Source organism: Staurois parvus, unplaced genomic scaffold (genome assembly GCF_062004578.1).
Source record: "Staurois parvus isolate SC_StPar_1 unplaced genomic scaffold, SC_StPar_1.0 ptg000153l, whole genome shotgun sequence".
In the NCBI taxonomy this organism is placed as follows: domain Eukaryota; kingdom Metazoa; phylum Chordata; class Amphibia; order Anura; family Ranidae; genus Staurois; species Staurois parvus.
In genome coordinates, this window is record NW_028317949.1 from 23447299 (window position 1) to 23464077 (window position 16779).

At 42.8% G+C, this 16779-nt stretch overlaps 1 protein-coding gene across 2 annotated transcripts in view; it reads right to left on the bottom strand.

Annotated features, from left to right (window-relative positions):
- The window catches only part of PIGN (phosphatidylinositol glycan anchor biosynthesis class N), a 450907-nt gene that overhangs the window by 240848 nt on the left and 193280 nt on the right, over positions 1-16779 (bottom strand). For both annotated transcript variants that reach the window (XM_089674856.1, XM_089674855.1), the window contains one exon: positions 292-474. In XM_089674856.1, the coding sequence (XP_089530982.1) occupies positions 292-474 (183 nt within the window). The remainder of the gene's footprint in view (positions 1-291; positions 475-16779) is intronic.

Below are 16779 nucleotides of genomic sequence, written 5' to 3' on the forward strand. Positions count from 1 at the left end.
ATTTTGGATATTTTAATGAGCAAAAAATATATTATGATATATAATATAATAAATATATGATGTTTTCACGTTGCTGTTGTGCAACCTGGTCTCTTCTTGGCAAACTTCTTTGAATTTTGCTTTATTCTTTGCTCTTTCGCCATTTTTTCCAATGCTATCACTGGACATTCTGACATATATGAAAAGTGTAGAAAAGTTCACAAAGCACACTTAAACAACTATGAAAAACTGAATTCGGACCAAAATTTTTTTTAAAGTATGTGAAACAAAAATTGTAATATGCAGTTTTACCTCGTTGTGATTTACAGTAGCCTGAGTTATACCAGTATTTGTTTTCAATGTTATTAAAATAACATATGAAATCCAGCCAGTGAAGCCCATAACAACACTTATGCCAAGAAAGAATCTGTCATAGGTATGATAATAAGTGAGTCCTCGTAAAGCCAAATCCATCAGAGTCCTGCAGAGGTCCATCTATGAAGACAAACAAAAAAGCCATTTGTTAGGAGGTAACACAAAGACTGCTGGAAAAGCAAATTGATACAGATAAGCAAGTTAATGCACTGATGCAACTTTGCTTGTATCAACTAGATTAAAATCCTGTTTTTTTTAATCAGAGTTACATATGACTGTGATATCTACTCAAACTACTCTAACAGCAACTCACCAAAATTTCAAGACAAGTTGATTACCTGGCTGCTACATGATTCTAGTTTCAGTCAATGCTAGAATATCAAAGTCTCACCCTTTGTCCTGCACAGTTGTAAAGGCTTCTTTTCTCTACTAAAAATGCTTAGTCTAATTCCACTAATTTCAGTGTGAATTAGAAGCTGCAGCAAGTCAGAGCCTGCCTCATTTTATGGCTGGGGAACGTACACCATTATCTAACTTCATCAATCTATCATCTCAAAAACCACACCACTGCTTGCACCAGGCCAGCTCTTGAGAGAAGTAGTGAGGCAGGGGCTGTGACATTTTTAGGAAGTTATGCAGAGAAGAGTAAAGGCCCAGAGATTATGTTACTGCATGTAAAATAAGGGTTTGGAACAAAAATGGAAGTTTAATTTTAAAATTTCATTAGCATGTTGCTAGCAAAGAGAGACCAGGGAAGACTAGCAAAGTATGAGTAAATTTAGGCTTCGACTGCTTGTAATTGTGTGTTTTTACAAAGGACAGCAGCAACAAGCATATTTTGCTATCATTTTTAGTCATCTGTCACTAGTCTAGACAGACTCTAGTCTAAATATACACACACTATATTGCCAAAAGTATTGGGACGCCTGCCTTTACACATACATGAACTTTAATGGCATCCCATTCTGTAGGGTTCAATATTGAGTTGGCCCCGCCCTTTGCAGCTATAACAGCTTCACCTCTTCTGGGAAGGCCGTCCACAAGGTTTAGGAGTGTCTATGGGAATGTTTGACCATTCTTCCAGAAGTGCATTTGTGAGGTCAGGCACTGATGTCGGATGAGAAGGCCTGGCTCGCAGTCTCTGCTCTAATTCATCCCAAAAGTGTTGAGGTCAGGACTTATGGTATGCTGATGTCTTAAAGAATTCCCTTCACTGGAACTAAGGGGCCAATCCTGACCCCTGAAAAACAACCTCACCCCATTCTCCTGGCAACCGCCAAACTCAGACACGTCCATCAGATTGCCAGACAGAGAAGTGCGATTCATCACTCCAGAGAACACGTCTCCATTGCTCTAGAGTCCAGTGGCGGCATGCTTTACACCACTGTATATGACACTTTGCATAGCACTTGGGGATGTAAGGCTTGGATGCAGCTGTTTGGCCATGGAAACCCATTCTATGAAGTTCCCTATGCACTCTTGTTGTGTTAATCTGATGTCCACGTGAAGTTCTGAGGTGTTAAGGTATTGACTCTGCAGACAATTTCCGACTTCTGTGCACTGTGCGCTTCAACATGCGCTGACCCCACTCTGTACATGGCCTACCCCAGGGGTCCTCAAACTACTGCCTGCAGGCCACATGCGGCCCACCGAGGCCATTTATCCGGCCCACCGACAGGGGCGGGACAGGAAGGGACACTAAGTACAGGGGTGGGCAGGGGGCTGCTGTACCTTAGCTGGCTCCGGTTTCAGTCCCACGACGATCCAGTCCAGGAAGCGCTGCTCCTTCATTCACTCCGGCCACTCCCTCACTCCTGCCGCTCGGCTCCGCCTCCTCACCGGTGATTGGGCGCCAGAACTGTAGCTCAGGAAAGTCACACAGGCGGCCAATCACCTGCGAGGAGGCAGAGCCGAGCGGCCCCGCGAACATCGAGTGAGGGAGAGGCCGGAGTGAAGAAGGACAGCTGACAGGTAAGTGTGCGGTGCTGATGGTGCTGCTGCAACCAGGTATGCTGGCTGTCATTGGTGTCAGTGGGAGGAATAGTTCTCCATCATTGGTGTCACTGATACTAATGATGGGGCATTATTCCTCCCACTGACACCAATGATGGGGCACTATTCCTCCAATGACACCAATGATAGGGCACTATTCCTCCCCCACTGACACCAATTATGGGGCACTATTCCTCCCCCCCACTGACGCCAATGATGGGGCACTATTCCTCCCTCTGACACCAATGATAGGGCACTATTCATCCCCCCACTGACACCAATGACGTACTATTCCTCCCACTGACACCAAAGATGGGGCACTATTCCTCCCACTGACACCAAAGACGGGGCACTATTCTTCCCATTGACACTAATGATGGGACACTATTCCTCCCACTGACACCAATGATGGGGCACTATTCCCCCCCCACTGACACCAATGATGGGGCACTATTCCCCCCCACTGACACCAATGATGTACTATTCCTCCCACTGACACCAATGACGGGGCACTATTCCCCCCCCGATACTAATGATGGGGCACTATTCCTCCCACTGACACCAATGATGGGGCACTATTCCTCCCACTGACACCAATGATGGGGCACGATTCTTCCCACTGACACCAGTGATGGGGCACTATTTCTCCCACTGACACCAATGATGGGGCACGTTTCTTCCCACTGACACCAATGATGGGGCACTATTTCACTCCATAAGACACACTTGGGGGGAAATGTCTGTGCGTCTTATGGAGCGGCCGGCCCAGTATTCCCGCAGCCATTGTATGTCCGCAGTCTCTGGTCATCTCCTGTAGTGTGTCCGCAGTCTCTGGTCATCTCCTGTACTGTGTCCGCAGTCTCTGGTCATCTCCTGTATTGTGTCCGCAGTCTCTGGTCATCTCCTGTACTATGTCCGCAGTCTCTGATCATCTCCTGTACTATGTCCGCAGTCTCTGATCATCTCCTGTACTGTGTCCGCAGTCTCTGATCATCTCCTGTACTGTGTCCGCAGTCTCTGGTCATCTCCTGTACTGTGTCCGCAGTCTCTGGTCATCTCCTGTACTGTCCGCAGTCTCTGATCATCTCCTGTACTATGTCCGCAGTCTCTGATCATCTTCTGTACCATGTCTGTAGTCTCTGGTCATCTCTTGTACTGTGTCCGCAGTCTCTGGTCATCTCCTGTACTATGTCTGCAAGGAATTTTCACAGATGGACTAATTACACAGGTGGCAACCTATCACGGTCCCATGCTTGAATTCACTGAGCTCCTGAGAGTGACCCATTCTTTCACAAATGTTTGTAGAAGCAGTCTGTACGCCTAGGTGCTTAATTCTATACACCTGTGGCCATGGAGGTGATTGGAACACCTGAATCCAATGATTTGGAGGGGTGGCCCAATACTTTTGGCAATATAGTGTATCTCATACCAACATAAAATATCATATAGGAGTTAAAATGCTAAAGTGGTTCTAAAGGCTGAATGTTTTCTTTACCTTCAAGCATTCAATGCATGAAGGTAAAAACCTTCAGTGTGCAGCTCCCCCCTCAGCCCCCCTAATACTTACCTGAGACCAATCTTGATCCAGCAATGTGCACAAGTGCAGCAGCTCTCCTGGGTCCCTCGCTCCTCATTGGCTGAGACACAGCAGGGGGAGCCACTGGTTCCTGCTGCTGTCGATCACAGTCAGTAAGGAGGGAGTGGGGAGCAGGGTACGGGGCCGAGCTGCACTGTGTGTCTTACAGACACACAGAGGTGGCTCATGAACGAACATGTACAAGTGCCCTCAGGGCAAGCAGATTGCTCTGGGGGCACTCAGCAGGGAGAAGCCAGGAGCACCAGCAGGGAACCAAGGAATAGCTAGATCAGGGCTGCTCTGTACAAAAACATTACACAGAGCAGGTAAGAATGACATGTTTGTTATTTGAACAAAAAATTCAATGAAATTTCACAAACTGTTATCAATATTTTAACAATCGCAGCTTTTATTAAATGTTATGGGGTTACAAAGCTCTAATTGTCTCTCCCTTTTTCTCCTGTATTGCTGCCCTGTCAGTTGGGCTTCTGATGAGGACTACAGGTGGCTGTTTCAATACACATTACACAATGATCCACTGTTGTCACCCTCATCGAGCTATCGTTGTAGTGCATGCATGTACACAAGAAGTGGCTGTAAGGAGGCAGGTGATAAGCAGCACAGAGATGTAACCGGATAAAAAAGTAAAAACAATTATTTTATTTAAAAATTAAATTCCATTTGCCTATGACACAACATGCTTTGATAAATGATTTTTTGTACTTTTGTACTTTAATAAAAAGATGCACCCTTGTCAAATGATTACCAGAGCACTATGGACTTTCGAAAAGTGACACACACAAAACAAATTGTTACTCTTCAGAAACACTGGGCTTGTTTTACTAAAGGGGAAGAGGCAGTTTTCTCAGCAAAGTGAATGTCAGTAAATAAGGTGAAGATGGTTAATTCTGAATACTCAATTATGTGTTAAGGAAACTAATTTAAGGATTTTTCCTAGCATAATTGGATATACAAAGTGAATACAGATTCACATTACTCACTAGCATTCACATATAATTTTCATATAATTTGCATTTGGTAACGTTTACTTTGCTAAGTGAGTAGCTACAGCTACTTTAGTAAATCAATCCCACTGCGTGTGACTGAAATTTAGTGCTGAGCTGACAGAAGGGAGGAGGGAAAGGGAGTGAGTCACTGCTTCAAATTCAACCTCTGTTAAACTTCAAACGTTGTTGTGTTTTTATCACTGCTCAGGATTTTCATAAAAAAAAAAAAATATATATATATATATATATATCTTGATCTGGTCAGTTAAGTAGCAGAGGAGGTTGTTAATCAGTTTCAGCTGCTTTGGTGTCAATGAAATTAACAACAGGTGCACTAGATGGGCAACAATGAGAAAACCCCCAAAACAGGAAGGGATTTACAGGTTGAGGCCACTGACAATTTTTTCCCTACTCATCTTTTCTGACTGTTTTTCACTAGTTTTGCATTTGACTAGGGTCAGCGTCACTACTGATAGCATGCGGCGATACCTGGACCCTATAGAGGTTGCACAGGCAGTCCAACTCCTCCAGGATGGCACATCAATACATGCCATTGCCAGAAGGTTTGCTGTGTCTCCCAGCACAGTCTCAAGAGCATGGAGGAGATTCCAGTAGACAGGCCGTTACTCTAGGAGAGCTTGACAGGGCCGAAGAAGGCCCTTAACCCAAAACAGGACCGGTATCTGCTCCTTTGTGCAAGGAGGAACAAAATTATCACTGCCCAACAAAATTACCTCCAGCAGACCACTGGTGTGAATGTCTCTGACCAAACAATCAAACAGACTTCATGAGGGTGGTCTGAGGCTTGACGTCCTCTAGTGGGGTCTATGCTCACTGCCCGGCACCATAGAGCTTGACTGGCTTTTGCCATTGAGCACCAGAATTGGCAGATCCGCCACTGGCGCCCTGTGCTTTTCACAGATAAGAGCAAGTTCACCCTGAGCACATGTGACAGACGTGAAAGGGTCTAGAGAAGCCATAGAGAATGTTATGCTGCCTGTAACATTGTTCAGCATGACTGTTTTGGTGGTGGGTTGGTGATGGTCTGGGGAGGCATATCTATGGAGGGACGCAGAGACCTCTACAGGCTAGACAATGGCACCCTGACTGCCATTAGGTAGCGGGATGAAATCTTTGGATCCACTGTCAGACCCTACGTTGGTGCAGTGGGTCCTGGGTTTCTCCTGGTGCACGACAATGCCCAGCCTCACGTGGCGAGAGTATGCAAGCAGTTCCTGAAGGATGAAGGTATTGATACCATTGAGTGGCCCCCATGCTCGCCTGTCCTAAATCCGATATCCTCTGGGATATCACATCTTGGTCTATCCGATACCGCCAGGTTGCACCTCAGACTGTCCAGGAGCTCAGTGATGCCCTGGTCCAGATCTGGGAGGAAATATCCCAGGACACCATCCGTCATCTCACTAGGAGCATGTCCCAAAGTTGTTAGGCATGCATACAAGCATGTGGGGGCCATACAAACTACTGAGTACCATTTTGAGTTGCTGCAATGAAATTTCAGCAAAATGGACTAGCCTACTGCATAATTTTTTCACTTTGATTTTCGGGGTGTCTTTGAAGTCAGTCCCCTGTAGGTTGATCATTTTCATATCCATCAAATGATGGGGCATCCTTATGTTCCTAACACATTACCCAGTACATATCAGTATATATCAGGCATGATATTTTTGCCCCATTGAGATCTGATATGTTTCAAAGTGTTCCTTTAATTTTTTTGAGCATTGTAGATATATATATATATATATATATATATACACACACACACATGTATATATATATATATATTTTTTTTTTTAAACATACACACACTCAGAGAGTATGTATTTCTTTTGTAAATGCAAAAAAACTTTTTTCTGTAGACTAGGTTGAAATACTACAAACTCCATCAATAATGGAAAGTTATCAGAAAAAGCCCTTGTGGTATATATTGCGTAACATTATGGGGATGTGGCGCCTCTCTAACGTGCTCATGCATATATGGGACACATGGCTACCTTTGCACCTAAATTCATGTTTGCCTAAGGCATCACAAGCTAAACATATTCTTGCAGAATCATCACTGTGCATTGTGTAGCCAGATGCATTCTTACTTCACTTGATCGATTTGCTGTCAAGAGAAACATTTGGAAACAGTTTGACTGCAATCCATCTTATCAGTCTCAATATGACAAGATCGACACAACAACATCAAATTACATGGCTACTATACCACATGGATGGCTCCACTCACAGGTGAACCAACAAAAGTAACTATTATGTAAAACTCCAATCACCTGTTAAACTTGCCCTTGTAGATTATTTAAAACTGTTATTTGGTAAAGTACAGTTGCTAGTTCTCAGTCTGAGTTAATAATTGAATTTTCAAGGTTTAAATACTTTGAATTTTCACCCTTTAGATTCCTTTTTTAAAGTTTTTATAGGCGATGTAAAATATCTAAAATATAAATTTGTTCAACATTTTCCTGCATGAAAGGATGGCTGGACTGTGTTATCCTATTACTCCAGCTTCCCTTAACTTTCTATGAGGAGCAATTTATTTGCAGTTCTGTGAAAGGAAAGATAAGCAGTGCACAGCATAAGCCAGACCTGGGAACTGTTTAAATAAATACTTTCTTGGCAAACCGCAATCTGACTGCTTACAGCATGTAGATGTTGCTGGGGTCTACAAATATCCGTAGTCAACTATACTCATTAATCGAAAACAATTCTCAACTATAGCAAGAGCATAATAAATTTTGATCCAGATTCTTGTAGTTTTTTGAGTGTACCTGTCTATATTAATTTCTACTTCACAATTGTGATTTCTTTGCATAGCAAGGATACAAACATTAAGGGCTCATTTACCCTAATGATTTGCGGTACCAGATGGAAACACACGTTGTATGCATTGTGGTGCCAATTATTATGTAGTAAAGACAAATTTGTTGCAGTACTTCAGAAAACAGACTGCAGGAGACCAGCAGCACTAAAATGCACAGCTCTTTTGCATACTCAGTTAAGTTAAGTTTTGTCTACCTTACAGTGGTTATATACCCTTACATATACCCACTAAAGCAGGGGCGGACTGACAGCTCATGGGGCCCCCAGGCAATAGGGGATCATGGGGCTCCTGTGTCTTTGCCCAAACTCAAAAAAGCCTATGAAAAAGGTACCAGGGGCATCTCATGGGGCCCCCTACTGACCCCGTGTCCTCCCGAGTTTCCAAATGGTCAGTCCGCCCCTGCAGTAAAGTGACTTACCTCAAGTCATACACAAAAATCAAAAAATCCTACATCATTTGTACCTCTCTTCTCTACAGCTTTTAAAAGTGCAGAATTTACACAGTTTTTCTGAGCTTCCAGAAGCAGGGATCTGATATCACACAGTGAACAGCTCAAACAGGAGAGCTGAGTGTAATCTGAGAGCTGAGTGGAGGGAAAGGACATACCCCCTCTATACATTCTCATCCGGAAACATGCACAGCTGAGGCTGTCAGTCACCTGCTATATGGTGGAGACCCACTCCCCTATCATTCTCGAATACCTAGAGTCAACTCAACCTGTCAGTAATTATAGCAGAAGAATGAAACAGCAGACAGATAGCACACCCAATGCTTTGGATTGAAGCAAGCACATGCTATATAAGGATATGTTTTGTTCACTTTAATGTCAGAGGCATCCTGTATTCTGAGTAACTCTGTCCAAGGCAAAAAAAGAGGGGGGTAAATTACTGTTTAGAAAATCATATGTAATTGTGTTTTATGTAACTGACTTGCTGCTAATACAAATAGGTGGACATCAGAAAAAGAAAAAAAGGCAGCATGTTAATTTTCTCTAGTATTTTTCTATAATGGCTTGTCTCCATGCTGGCTCTGTGCATCTAAAATATCGTACTGTTTTTTTATACCAAAATATGAAAAGGAGAGATAGAACAGAGGATGCTTGAATGAACATACTTATGCTTCATTGCATTTACTTCATCTTGAACTTGTCTAAAACATGTATTTTAAGTTTTGATGGGACCGTATGATCTATTCAGGGTATGGAGATAAGGAATGCTAATCAGGCTATAGCCAGTTTGTGACTAATTATACAGTTTTAAAAATGTAATTTATTTATTACTGGTTTGTGTAATTGATCATTTTTTTAACTGAAAAAATGCAAATATAATAATATAAAATAAAAATCTTAAACCCACAAGATAAAATATAATCTGCTACTTTTCTTGGTAAAAACCCAATCATTATTATTTAATCTGTTTGAAAATGATAGAGTCTACAAACTATGGTATATATATTTGAAAATTGATCAATCTTGATAGTCTGGCAGCCTATGTTATTTCTCAAGGCCCTAAAATACCAGGACAGTACAAATACCCCCCAAATGACCCTTTTTGGAAAGTAGACAGTCCATGGTATTTAGTAAGAGGCATGGTGAATTTTTTGAAGTTGTAATTTATTTGTCACAATTTTTAGGAAAATGAAAAAATTTGTATTTTTTTTTACATACGGTCACCATGCAGTACAGCATCATCATAGGACTGGTGTGAAAGTTATCAGGGATGCTTGACTCGTGACAGAATGTTAAAAAAAATATAATTTTTTATTCCATTTTTTTTAACTTTTTTTTTTTTTACAACGTTAGAGTGGTTCAATGTCACCATAGTGGCGGGGTGATCAGGGATTTTTTTTTTACACTATTATTGCTTATAACAGTGATGATCACTGTTATAAGCAATAGTTTTACCTGTCATGAATGGCTTTAATTCACGACTTCATGTCTACTATTGTGATGCTGGAAAAACAGAAGCGATCGCTACCGATCACTGTTATTTATTCAGGATTGTCCATCCTGACAATGATCTCCCGCTCAAGCAGCTGCAGCCAGCAGGAGGAGGGAAAGCTGACCAGCAGCACTGCCATGAGGGGTTCCAGGGATCAGTGGAAGAGGACACTACAGGGGGGGCCGGAAAGGAATGCCAGATTTTTTTTTTGATCTGTGGCTTCCCTGCAGCAGCAAACGCTGGTGGGAGAGCAGAGGAGGGAAGACAGCTGCAGGTAAGCCATAGCAAAGTGAAGTGACCATGAGCTTATAACAAAAGAAGGAAAGTCAGGTCTGTATGGCATACAGACCTGGCCAACTGAAAGCAGTGCTGTAGGTCTGTATGCTGTACCAACCTGGCAGCAAAAGAGTTAATATTCTTGTGACGGAGGTGTAGGTGGGACAGAACACACGCGGGGAGCAGTGGAGCACACAGGGCTTTTATTTAAAGATTTTGAGGGCACACGGTGAAAATAGCAAGGTTTTGGCAAACAAAAGTTAAGTGCGGCAGAAGGGCAGACTGGCAGTCAATGGGTAAGTCCGGGCACACAGCCAAAGGTCGGGCTGGCAGGAAATGGGTTAAGTCCGGGCACACAGCAGAAGACAGACTGGTAGGCAATGAGTAAGTCCGGGCACACAGCAGAAAGGTAGACTGGTAGGCAATGAGTAAGTCGGGGCACACAGCAGAAGACAGACTGGTAGGCAATGAGTAAGTCCAGGCACACAGCAGAAGACAGACTGGTAGGCAATGAGTAAGTCCAGGCACACAGCAGAAGGCAGACTGGTAGGCAATGGGTAAGTCTGGGCACACAGCAAAAGGCAGACTGGTAGGCAATGGGTAAGTCTGGGCACACAGCAAAAGGCAGACTGGTAGGCAATGGGTAAGTCTGGGCATACAGCAGAAAGGCAGACTGGCAGGTAATGAGTAAGTCCAGGCACACAGCAAAAGGCAGACAGGTAGGCAATGAGTAAGTCTGGGCACACAGAAGGCAGACTGGTAGGCAATGGGTAAGTCCGGGCACACAGCAGAAGGGCAGACTGGCAGGTAATGAGTAAGTCCAGGCACACAGCAAAAGGCAGACTGGTAGGCAATGGGTAAGTCCGGGCACACAGCAGAAGGCAGAGCACAGGGTAGCAATTCAGGGACTCACCAGCCAGCAGTGGCCTCAGCAGAGGAAATCTAGGCAGATAGGCACCAACTCCTCACGGGTCTTCAGAGGGCTGTGTGTCTTGGCCGCAGCTTCAAGACCACACAGGCAACGTAGAACCACAAGTCCCAGCAGTGCACAACGCAAACCACAGTTCAATGCATCACCTAGCAAGGCCTGCAGCCATGAGCTGCTCTTTCGATACTGGCTTAAAACTCTGCCCCTTCTCCCCCCATAGGAACAATATATGGCCCTTTCAATTTGACCAAGCCCCAAGGTCCTGGAGCCAACACGTCCGGCTTTTCACAGTCACAGGACATCATGCTGTCTACGCTCCCTGCTGGGATAAATCTAATTTCCCACCCCCTGCGTGCACAGGAACTTCAAATTATAAACTAAGCAGACAAGCTAAATGCTGCCCATACGTGTTAACAAAACAACACAAAAATAAATTAATATTCCTGCTGTCCATCACAATTCCAACCGGTGCAAGGCGGACCCCCTGAGCCCCCTTTCTCGGACACATTTCACTCAATAGGAGCTTTTTTGTAGAATCCACCATAGTATCCTATGAATAAAATCTTATTAGATGAAAGGCATCAGTAGGGAGGAGCTTGGGTGGTCTGCCTTGTACCTACTAGAACATTAACCACAGATGGCAGTTTACAGATGAAGAGTGCAGTTTTCTTCTATTTTATGTGTGTAAGAAACAAATATAGGAGCCCTAAATGCCAGTATTTTTTGCTTCAACTGGTCATATTATATCTACATGACCTACTATCCTTTAACATTTATGGCCAACTTTATCTTGTCTATGCCACCGAAAATCAATCCTGATCTCTTTTTGCCTTATTTTACATATCTACAGTTGTGACCAAAATTATTCAACCCCCAATGCTGTAAAGGGGTTTAGGGACTATAGTGTACATTTGGAATTGTATTCAGAATCAAATCCTACAAGGACGTTGTAACTACCCAAATGCAACTAAAATGACATCAATTGTTTATGTAATACAGTAGTAAATGGTTCTTATGTGGTTTCTTCATTGCCACAATTATTCAACCCCTTAAAGACTACCACTCTGAAGAACAGAGGTTCATACAGGTGCTTTCCATCAGGTATTGAAAACACCTGTGGATGTCACCGAGCAGCAATCAAGCATAATAAGCACCAATTAGGCAGCTTTAAAATGACTGTGATACTCAGCTCCTTCTAGACATTTACTGGTGTGGTTACAAACATGGTGAAGGCAAGAGAATGGTCCAGGAAGACAAGAGAAGAGGTGATTTCTCTTCACAGGAAGGGCAATGGCTATAAGAAGATTGCAAAGATGTTAAACATACCAAGAGACACCTTAGGAAGCATCATTCGCAAATTCAAGGCAAAGGGCACTGTTGAAACGCTACCTGGTCGTGGCAGAAAGAAGATGCTGACTTCGACTGCTGTGCGCTACCTGAAGCGTAGAGTGGAGAGAAGTCCCCGTGTGACTGCTGAGGAACTGAGAAAAGATTTGTCAGATGTGGGTACAGAAGTTTCAGCCCAGACAATAAGACGCACACTGCGTAATGAAGGCCTCCGTGCCAGAACTCCCAGGCGTACCCCCTTGCTGTCTCCAAAGAATAAGAAGAGTCGACTGCAGTATGCCAAAAGCCATGTGGACAAACCACAAAAGTTGTGGGATAGTGTTCTGTGGACTGATGAAACAAAATTAGAACTGTTTGGGCCCATGGATCAACGCTATGTTTGGAGGAGGAAGAACAAGGCCTATGATGAAAAGAACACCTTGCCTACTGTGAAGCATGGTGGAGGGTCAATCATGCTTTGGGGCTGTTTTGCTTCTGCAGGTACAGGGAAGCTTCAGCGTGTGCAAGGTACCATGAATTCTCTTCAGTACCAGGAGATATTGGATGGAAACGTGATGCAGTCCGTCACACACCTGAGGCTTGGGAGACGTTGGACCTTTCAACAGGACAATGATCCCAAGCATACCTCCAAGTCCACTAGAGCATGGTTGCAGAGGAAAGGCTGGAACATTTTGGAGTGGCCATCGCAGTCACCAGACTTAAATCCGATTGAGAACCTCTGGTGGGACTTAAAGAAAGCAGTTGCAGTGCGCAAGCCTAAGAATGTGACTGAACTGGAGGCCTTTGCCCATGAAGAATGGGCGAAGATACCCGTAGATCGCTGCAAGACACTTGTGTCAAGCTATGCTTCACGTTTAAAAGCTGTTATAACTGTAAAAGGATGCTGTACTAAGTACTAAGATTGAATGTCACTTGGGGGTTGAATAAAACTGATAATGCTGTGAGCACAGAAAAGACATTTGTGGTTATTTCATTATAACTGTTATGTTATATTTGTCTGACCTACAAGTGCCTCTTTAATGTAAATGTAAGCAAGATGACTGAATGATCAAAAGCAATGTCAAACTGGCCAAAACACTCAATTTCAGTGGGGGTTGAATAATTTTGGTCACAACTGTAAATATGGATGCCATTCCAGCAATACAATATTTCAGAATACATTGCTATGACATTATCAGTTTGTTACACGTTTACATAACATGTTTAAAGCTGAACTGCATGTGAATAAATTAATGCAGTTATGTAATCACGAATACATCAATAAATACATTTTTAAGTGTAAGCAGTGTTACTGAATTTGACTTGTTATAAATCTCTTGCCATTCATGTACAGCAAAGCTCAGAGAAGGGAAAGGAACACCAGCACAATGAGACAGATGTGTTGCAGTACAAGAAGCATACTGTTAGGGGGAGAGAACAGACTGACAGAGAGGAGCCAAGCAGTGTGTTGAATTTCTTCACTATACAGTCACAGGGTAGTGGCAGCAAGGAGACATATAAGTTACAGTGAAATGTCAGCAGAGAAAGATCAGGTCCCTCCCTGCTGAACAGGGTCGTGCTGTGGGGTAGAGCAGTGTAATTTTCAGTGCTGGACAGACAGTAATTGAAACAGATCTCATATATGTTATTCATCTGTGTATTTAGTTTTAACCACAGAAATTTTTCAAATTCAGCTATGAGCTTACTAACTAAAAAAAAAAAAACTTTAAAGTGTTAATAAACCCACGACAGTAAAATTAGTCTGTATATGCAGTAAAGCATGTTTGTTATATTTGGAAACGAATGGGTTAATCCTCTGCATTGTGTAAAAATGCTGCTTGATCCTGACTTTTTTGATCCTCCTTTTCTTCTGGTGTCCCCCTCTTACCTCCTGATAAGACACATCCTGTGGAGTCACTCTGCACATGCTCAGTTTGGTGTGTATTGCTAGAGAGTGCATGTGATCAGCACAGGGCCAATCAGTATTGTCCAGACAGAGGTCAGGGGTTCTGCATCTTCCTAGAACAGAAAGAAAACTCCTCCTACAAGCTTTAACCAGTACTCTGCTGAAGTCACAAGACTGCTCTAACTGCTAATGAGAAAAGGTAATTAGCAGTTTATATTTACTAAAGTAATGTCACTTCCATGTTCTGTGTACTGTGGAAGACCAGATATAGTGAATGCAGGGTCCTGGGTTTAGTAACACTTTAACAATTATTTGATCATTTACATATTTTAAAAATGAGTATAAAATATTGAATGTTTTACTGTATGATATATGATAATCTTAGTATTAATATAGATACTACTAATATATTGTAGATACGTATTAATTTTATTTTGCAATGTATCTATTTTATTCTGGCACTAAAATTATGTTTCTGGTTCAAAATGTACATATCCTCGGTCCTTCCCTACCTGGAATTCTCTTCAGGAGTCACGGGATGTCCCTCCGGCGGAATTTTTTCGTTACCTTCAATTGCGGCATTGGCTGCTCTCATTGCGGGGCACTTCTGTCTTCCCGTACCAGAAATCTGCCTTTGAACTGCTTTGCCAACAGCGGCCGGGCGCCCCAGGCCTTATTTCCCTTCTTTATGCAGCTTTGAATAGACGCTCGTCGCATACTTCTCTTTCATATGTCGTTCAGTGGGAGCGTGACCTGGGAGTGGCTGTGGATCCGGGGGACTGGAATAAGGCCTGGTCACTCATAGCTAAATGCTCATTTAATACGACCACGCTGGAGGCGGCTTACAAGGTATTGTTTTGTTGGTATTGGGTTTCGGCTTGTTTGGCCCAGGCAAATCCTGCCTGCAGTGATCGATGCTTTCGGGGTTGTGGCTATCGTGGTGATGTATTGCATATCTGGTGGTCATGCCCGAGACTGTTTCGTTTTTCGTCTCGTGTGTTTGGCCTCCTTTTCACCTTGTTCCATCTCTCTATACGACGGGATGATCCGTATGCTTTGCTTCATTGTCCCATATCTGGCCTCTTGGCTCATCAGCAGAAGTTGGCTTCCTATTTGTTTTTGTCGGCCTCTAGAACAATTGCTAAGGCCTGAAAGAGCCTATTTATCCCTCTTCAGGGGGTGCGGGACCGTATGACCACTATGATGCTCAATGAACATATGTCGAGTATCTGCAACGACTCCTAATGTAAATTCTTGAAAATATGGGAGCCGTGGTTGCAACATACCTTTCCCATGCTCCCCCCGGCTTGTCTGGGGATGTGATGTTGTTCGGCTTTGGCGTTCTTGGATCCCTGCTCTTGGTTTGGTTATCTTTTTTCTTTCGTACTTCTCCTTCCTCCCTCCCCACCCTTTTTTTTTTTCTTCTTTTTTTTTCTGTTTGTTTTGCTGTGGCAGTGGATAGCTGCCTTTAGTCTGAGTTATTATCAGTGTTATATTTATGTTTTGTTATTTAAGTGCCATTGATAGCCCCTGCGTGCGCGATCTTTTGCCCTGTTGGTGTTAGAGCACTGATTTCTTTAATTTTCTACTTCTTTTATGTGCAATTGATAGCCCCTGCGTGGGTGTGATTTGTTGCTCCTGTGTTAATTGTTATTAATTAATAAAAACCATTGAAATACAAAATGTACATATCAAAGGAATTTGAGAAAACATTTTTTTTAAGCTAATCCTACAAATAAGAGAAAAAAAATACATTTGAACGAACAGTAAACATTTTTAATTCAGCAAAAGTTAAAAAAGGAAAAAACAAAACTAGAAAGAAGGGGAAGGAAGGGGTAAGAGATAACAATATGGTAATTAGGGTTTAAACCTCCAATAAAAACTGCCAGCTGCTGCTAACTACAAAGTAATATTTTTAATTTATTTTTGACAAGCACTGATTTTGTATGAAGATGTTACAGTGATCAGTACAGAAATAACCTCTGACAGCAGCTCTGCTACACCTGGATGTCAGCTGTCAAACCGATACCAGATTCTCACATTCACACCTGCAGGCTTGTGTCCGACAGGAACGTACTTTGGTTAACACTGAGCATATACAAAGCTGATATTTTAGCCAGGTGTAGGAGTTAGTAAGATTTAGAAAAAAACAGAGTGCCTACCTCTTCAGGAAACTATAAATGAGAATTTTCTTTCAGAGTTCATGGGAATGCCCTCTCAACCATGCAGTCTAGCTTCTCTTGTAATGCAAATTACATTTAGAAATCTGATGGGAAACCTCCAGGATTTCAAAGTGTATGATTGGCTTCAGTGAAGTAATCTACAGTAACCAAGAAGAGTTCACCTTACTGAAATCGGACCAGTACATGAGGGATTTTGTATGTTTGTTACAAGTGTTGTGTTGAAGTAAATTAACCACCCAATACAAAACATTTAAATAGTCTGACTGAACTCATCTATCATTGAAAAGGTTTTCTTTCAGTGGTATTGGGTGCAAGCTCAAATAGCTCACGCCATCCCGTATTATAGTGACAGGTATTTGAAGGGATGCAGTCTACGCAGTGATGTACTACATACCTATTGGTCCTATCCAAACTGACAGTATTATGGTCTAGAACAGTGGTTCTCAACC